Source organism: Nicotiana attenuata, unplaced genomic scaffold, assembly GCF_001879085.1.
Source record: "Nicotiana attenuata strain UT unplaced genomic scaffold, NIATTr2, whole genome shotgun sequence".
Taxonomy (NCBI): Eukaryota; Viridiplantae; Streptophyta; class Magnoliopsida; order Solanales; family Solanaceae; genus Nicotiana; species Nicotiana attenuata.
Window position 1 is genome coordinate 9,491 of NW_017672259.1, and position 7,092 is coordinate 16,582.

The window sequence follows — 7,092 nt, forward strand, 5'->3', positions numbered from 1 at the left end:
ATGTCACGGAGTATACTGATTAAAGTATGAAACTGAGTAAGAAATTGATTCTAGCATATTATTACACAATAAGTTAGAACTCTAACCAAAATTTTTTTTATTTTTGTTTCCATTTTTTTTTTCATGTGCATTCTGACTGAACCTATTAAGGTGATCTAATCAATCCACTAAATTCCAACCTGTTCCTCCAAAGTTTTCTCTACTTCAGTGCTTTTAGTAAAGATGTCAGCTATTTGTTTATCATAGCACGAATTCTATTGAAATCAAATCCTTTCTCATAGTTATCTTTCTTAAGAAGTGGTGTCTAACATCTATGTGCTTAGTCCTACTTATGATGAACAGGTTCTTTGTCAATACTTATAGCATTAGTGTATTATAACAGAATTTATTGGAAATACATCCCACTTCAACTTCCAAAAATCTAACCAGTTGTTGTTTTGATCCATAGTAATTGGGCAACAATCTATATATATCTAATCAGCAACATACTTCAGCTCAGTCAGTAGATAGGGCCCGAATTTTTGCTTTTTGGTAGCCCATGACACAAGACATGAAACCAAAAAAAGTTGCCATACTGAGGTCTTTTTCTATCACTAGGAAACCTGCATAACAGATCAGCATATCCTACTCAGATCAAAATTAACTACCATTTAGATAAACCAAAAGGCATAGATCAGTGGTTACTTTTAGATATCTCAGTATCCTCTTGACAAAGCAGTCAAGTGAGGACTCTTTTGGATTTGCCTGAAAACGAGCACAAAGTCCTACACTGAAAATAATGTCAAGGTCTACTAGCAGTGAGATACCGAGAGTGAACCAATCATAACCCCTATACAACTTTTGATCAAACTTGATGAACCAAAGTTCTCAACATATAATTTAGTAGGCAGTTGCAATGGGTGTGTCTATTTCTTTAGATTCCTCCATTTAAACTTTTTGATCTAGCTCTTTGTATACTTCTGCTGATGATTGATCATGGTTCCATTTGGACTTTGTTGATCTGTAAGCCTAAGAAAAATTAGCTCACCACATCATGGCTCTATTAAACTCACTCCCCATTATTTTACAATCTTACTTAGACTTGTCAGTGTGTGGCCCCAAAAAGATATTCATCCAACACTAAATTTGCACAACCAGGAGATCCTAACCTTTTTCCCTTAAGAATACAGGTACTATCTATTTTACCTCTCTTGATACCTGCCCTCCCAGCAGGGGATATAAAAATTTGCAGTCGTTCATACATACGCTTTGGGGCCTGCTTGAGTCCATAGCGACGCCTCGTCCAGCTTGTCCACTCAGGACATTCTTACTTTCAACCCTCGGGAGCGTTGTTTTCACAATACACTTTTCTTTTTAGGTAGCCATTTAGGAAAGGCCTTTTGCATACTATCTGATGAAGAGTGATTCCATATGTGCTGCAAAGGCTATGAGAAGTCTGATTGCTCTTCTGTCTTGCCTGGAGTCAAAAGTCTCATCTGTCTTGCATCCTCCCATGGCTGACTTGGCCACAACTTGCCTTGTTCCTTGTAAACTAATTCATCTTATCAAGTTTGTTTCCTGAAGACTATCATAGACCCATTTTGTACCAATGGCTGATCTGTCCTTGGGTCTTGGTACTAGGTGCCAAACTTGACTCCTTTCAAACTGGTTAAGCTTATCATGCATTGCATTCACCCAATCTGCATCCTGCAAAGCCTCAACAACATTTTTAGGTTCAATGATAGATAGAAAAGCATCAAAAGCACACATATTTTTTAATTGTGATCTGGTTTTAACTCCAGATGTTGGATCAGTGATAATGTTCTCAATGGGATGAGAACTTTGATACTTGTGAGGTTTCACAACCAACTGGCTTCTGCTAGATGTTTCTACCATTTGCTGAGGAACAGGATCATGAACAAGTTCCTTGAAGGAGTTTATTTCAATTCCTCTTTGATTTCTTCCCCCTGTCAGGTTGCCCTGTATGGAAGAACCTGTTCCATCACCTGTTCCTTCTGTTGGTGCCAATTTGACCTGAGCTGATGCTTCAGTCAAGTCTTTCACCAATCCAATGGCATCATCTTCATGTTCCTGTCTCTCAGAAAGAATGTTAGTTTCATCAAATACTGCATGCACACTTTCTTCTACACACAAAGTTCTTTTATTAAACACTTTATATGCTTTGCTATGTGAAGAATATCCCAAGAATACTCCCTCATCACTTCTGGGATCAAACTTTCCTAGGGAGTCTTTTCCATTATTGTGCACATAGCACTTGCAACCAAATGCCCTAAGATGGGATATGTTTGGTTTTCTCCCTTTAAGTAACTCATAGGGAGTCTTCTCTACCAGAGGTCTGGTCATGCATCTATTTATTATGTAACATGCAGTATTTACAGCCTCTGCCCAGAAGCTGTGAGGCAATTTACTAAAAAGTAGCATGGTTCTAGTCATATCCTCAAGAGTTCTATTCTTTCTTTCAACTACTCCATTTTGTTGAGGGGTCCTAAGGGCAGAGAAGTTATGATCTATACCATTTTCATCACAGAACTCAGCAAACTTGGAATTTTCAAATTCAGTTCCATGATCAGACCTAATGGAGGCAAGTTGATTTCCTAATTATTTCTGAGTTTTTCTAACAAATGCAGAGAACATGTCAAATGCTTCATCTTTGGAGGTTAGAAATAGAACCCAGGTAAATCGAGAATAATCATCAACTAGCACCATTACATATTTCTTTCCACCTCTGCTCATGGTTCTCATTGGACCACATAGATCCATATGGACCAGTTCCAACGACTTGGTTGTACTTACCATTTTCTTGCTTTTGAAGGATGACTTTACCTGCTTCCCCCTTGCACATGCCTCACAAACTTTGTCTTCCTTGAACTTGATATTAGGTAGCCCTATCACCAAGTCTTTAGAGACTAATTTGTTGAGCTGATTTAGACTTGCATGACCAAGTATTTTGTGCCACAGGAGGGGATCATTAACCAACACACTTAAACAAGTGAGTTCATTTTCTGAAAGAGTGGAAAAATCTACAATGTAAATATTGTTAACTCTTTTTCCCTGCAAAACAATCTTGTCAGTGATAAGGTTAATCACAAAGCATTTGGTGGAGGTAAAAGCCACAAGGTTACCTCTGTCACACAATTGTGACACACTTATTAGGCTATATTTCAAGCCATCTATCAGGTAGACATTCTCTATGGAATGAGAATCTGTTTTGCCTACCTTTCCCTCATCAGGTTGCACCGAGATGAAGTCCAAAACATGCGACATGTCCTCATGGTACTTCCGAAGCATGGACACGTGAAATACCAAAAGTATCCCTGCTAGGCTGGGAGGCAATGCAAGCCTATAAGCAACCTCTAAACTCTCTCCAAGATCTGGAACGGGCCAATAAACTTCGGGATCAACTTACCTTTCTTCCTAAACCGCATCACGCCTTTCATAAGTGATACATGGAGAAGAACCTTCTTCCCTGCCATGTAAGCCATTGCACTTTCACATAAGGAAAACTCTTAGATCTCAACTTACGAATATGCCGGTTAAGAATATCTATCGGCTCTTCCTCATAGGTCAAATTCTCATCAAGTTGCTCCGTGCTGAAGTCCACATACGGCATGTCCTCATGGTACTTCCAAAGCATGGAAATGTGAAATACCAGATGTACCCCTGCTAGGCTGGGAGGCAATGCAAGCCTATAAGCAACCTTCCCAACTCTCTCCAAGATCTCGAACGGGCAAATAAACTTTGGGCTCAACTTGCCTTTCTTCCAAAACTGTATCACGCTCTTCATAGGTGACACACGGAGAAGAACCTTCTCACTCGCCATGTAAGCCACATCTCAAACCTTCCGATCCACAAAACTCTTTTGCCTGGACTGAGCTATACGAGTTGCTCCTAAATCACCTTAACCTTTTCCAAAGCATCACAGACCAAGTTTGTACCAAAAAATATAGCCTCACTAGGCTCAAACCAACCCATAGGCGAACGTCATCGCCTCCCCCTCGTACGGAAGGTTTGGAAGTTGAGATCAAATGATATTGCTTCAGTGAAGGTTCAATGGAGGGGTCATCTGGTCGAGGAGGCGACCTGGGAGACCAAGCACGACATGCGGAATCATTATCCTCACCTATTCACCACTTTAGGTATGTCCTTATGCTCGTTGGTGGATGAACGTTTGTTTTAAGAGGGGGAGAATGTAACGCCCCGACCAGTTATTTTGTGTAATTATGCCCCGCTACCTATTTTATTGCTTTCACTTGTATGTTTATGCTTTTATGACTTGCGGGGTTGATTAGTTTCATTCTGGGAAGCTTTCGGGTTGATTTGGACCCTTGATTCTTGACTTAGAAGTTTAAATTTGAAAATGTTGACCAAATTTTGACTTTTGTAAAAACGACCCCGAAATTGTATTTTTATAACTCTGATAGCTTCGTATCATGCTTTTAGACTCGGGCGTATCACCGGAATTGATTTTGGATATCCGTAGATTGATTTGTGTTGATTTGCCGAAATTTGGCAATTCTAAGTTAAAAACTTTGGTCGTAGGTTGAATTTTAGCTAACGCGCTCGAAATTTAATTTTGGGACTTGGAATAGGTCCGTTATGGCATTTAGAACGTGTCTGCAAAATTTGGTGTTGTTTGGAGGTTATTTGATAGGATTCTGACGCTTAGTTTTAATTTTAGAAGTTCTTGAAAATTTCTTTGAATTTCATGCATTTTAGAGTTCAATTCGTAGTTTTAGATGTTATTTTTGTGTTTTGATTATGCGAGCAAGCCTGTATGACTTTTTTAGACTTGTGTGTATGTTTGGTTTGGAGCGCTGAGGGCTCGGATGAGTTTCAGACACGTTCTGGAGTGGTTTGGATTGAAAAATAGGGAAATCTGGTGTCTGATGTCGCAAATGCGAACACCAGGCTCACAATTGCGAGGGTGACAAGTGACGGGTAATTGTTGCAAATGCGACCTCATCTTCGCATGCTAGCAGGATTTGGTCATGTTCGCATTTTCGAGATTTCTCAGTTCGCAATTGCGAAGACTGCATCGCAATTGTGATATATGCTAAGTTTGTCGGGGTTTGAAAATGCGAGCCCTGGTTCACAATTGCGAGGGTTCGCAAGTGCGGATCCTGTGTCGTAAATGCGACATCTGCGGCTGGTTAAAGGGATGGGAGATGGGATTTTTGAACTTATTCTCACATTTTGAACCCTAGACTCGGTAAGCGGTGATTTGGAGAGGGGATTTTCACCTACAAACCTTGGATAAGTGATTCTAATCTATTTCTAATCATGTTCCATCAACATATCTTAGAGTTTAACATCAAAATCATGTGAAGCAAAGTAGAAATTTGTGAAATTTTGTCAAGTTTTTGAAAAATAAGAAGTTATGTTTTAAGAGTCAATTTGGACTTGCATTTTGAAACTAATTACATATATGAACTCGTGGGGTCATGGGTAGACGGAATCTACCATTGGACCCGGGTTTCGACCGGCGAGCCCCGGGTTGACTCTTGTTGACTTTTTCGAAAAAGTGTAAAGATCTTAACTTTATCTATTAAAATTTAATTCCCTAGCATTGTTTGATGATATTGAGTCGATTTTGGTTATATTTGAGCCGCGTGGAGGTGGATTTTAATGAAAAAGCTATTTTCGAGTGTCGAATTGGCTGTATTGAGGTAAGTGTCTTGCCTAACTTCGTGTGGGGCAACTACCCATTAGGATTTGTATTGTTTGATTCAATTGTGCTACGTGAAATCTGTATACGCAAGGTGACTAGTGTGTACACGGGTTGTACGTAGTATTTGACCGGTTTGCCTCCTTTATAGTTACATGCTATCTCCTCATTGTTAATTATCATTGCTGAAGTTAGTGTTCGTGTTATCTCTTTCCCTATTGATTTTCGTTACTTGATGTAATTGTTCATATTATCCCTTTACTTGTTGATTTCCTTTAATTGAGAATCATCATTGAATATTATCCCTTTCATTGTGAGTTATTCATATATAATATTGTGGTTATACATTATTTCTCTCATTGTTGAGTTATTCGGTGTTGAAAATGTGAAAGTCGTTAATACGTTGAGGCGATGTTGGTTATTATTGAAACATCTATCTTATTGAGTATTTTTATCTATTGCTGTTGTTGATATATTTGTATACGTTGTGGTGGAGCCATGGGATATTGTTGTGGAAATATTGATATTGTTGTTGTTGGCAAGTTATTATATATGGTCATAAGGTGGGCTAAAGTGCGTGTAGCAATTTTGAGAAAACTGTTTTCAAAACCTATTTTCAAACGTAAGGCTCACGCGGCGGTATAAGAAAATATTGTGATTGAAATTGAGAAAAATGAATACGAGACGGTACCTCAGTTGTGATTCTTGATTATACGAGGTGGTACCTTGGTTTTGATTTTATTATACACGAGGCGGTACCTCATTGTGATTCGTGCTATTTGTTTCATGTTGCAAGGTGTTTTTGGTGGAAAATATATCTTGTTGTGTCATTCCTTATTCGTTCAAGCAGTTGTTGCCGTATATGATCATTGTAGCACTTTAGTTGCTTCTTTTATGTTATTCCTATTGTATATTTCCGGTTATTCCTATTGTCAATTTTCGATACTAATTCTTGTTATTATCTCTCCATATTAGTTGTTTTCTTCACTTTCTATTCATATCCCTATTACAATTTCATATTGTCTATTTTATATCCTAGTAGGTGTCTTGACCTTGCCTTGTCACTACTCTACTTAGGTTAGGCTCGATACTTACCGGGTACCGTTGTGGTGTACTCATACTACACTTCTGCACATCTTTTTGTGCAGATCCAGGTACGTGTGCTTGTGTCGGTCGTTAGAGGATTGTTATAGCTGCTGCTTGGGAGACTTCAAGGTATACCTGCTCCACGCCCGCAGGCCTCGGAGTCACCTACCCTGCTTTACTTCCTGTTGTATTTTCTTTCGGATAATGATGTAGTAGTACTCTAGTTGTATTCTGTAGAGCTTATGACTCAGTTCCACCGGTTTTAGGGTGTGTACCAATATTTTGTTTTCGGAAGGCTTCTATCTATTATTCAGTTGTTTTCAGTGACTTGTTCATATATA

The 7,092-nt window shown here is 38.9% G+C and overlaps 1 protein-coding gene across 1 annotated transcript; it reads right to left on the reverse strand.

The window, feature by feature from the left end:
* Positions 1-495: 495 nt before the first annotated feature.
* On the reverse strand, positions 496-3,820 carry LOC109212498. Its single transcript, XM_019376145.1, has 3 exons — positions 3,523-3,820; positions 3,407-3,466; positions 496-602 (listed from the first exon to the last, which is right to left on the reverse strand). The coding sequence occupies exons 1-3, from the start codon at positions 3,818-3,820 to the stop codon at positions 496-498; spliced, it is 465 nt and encodes a 154-aa protein (XP_019231690.1).
* Positions 3,821-7,092: the final 3,272 nt, after the last annotated feature.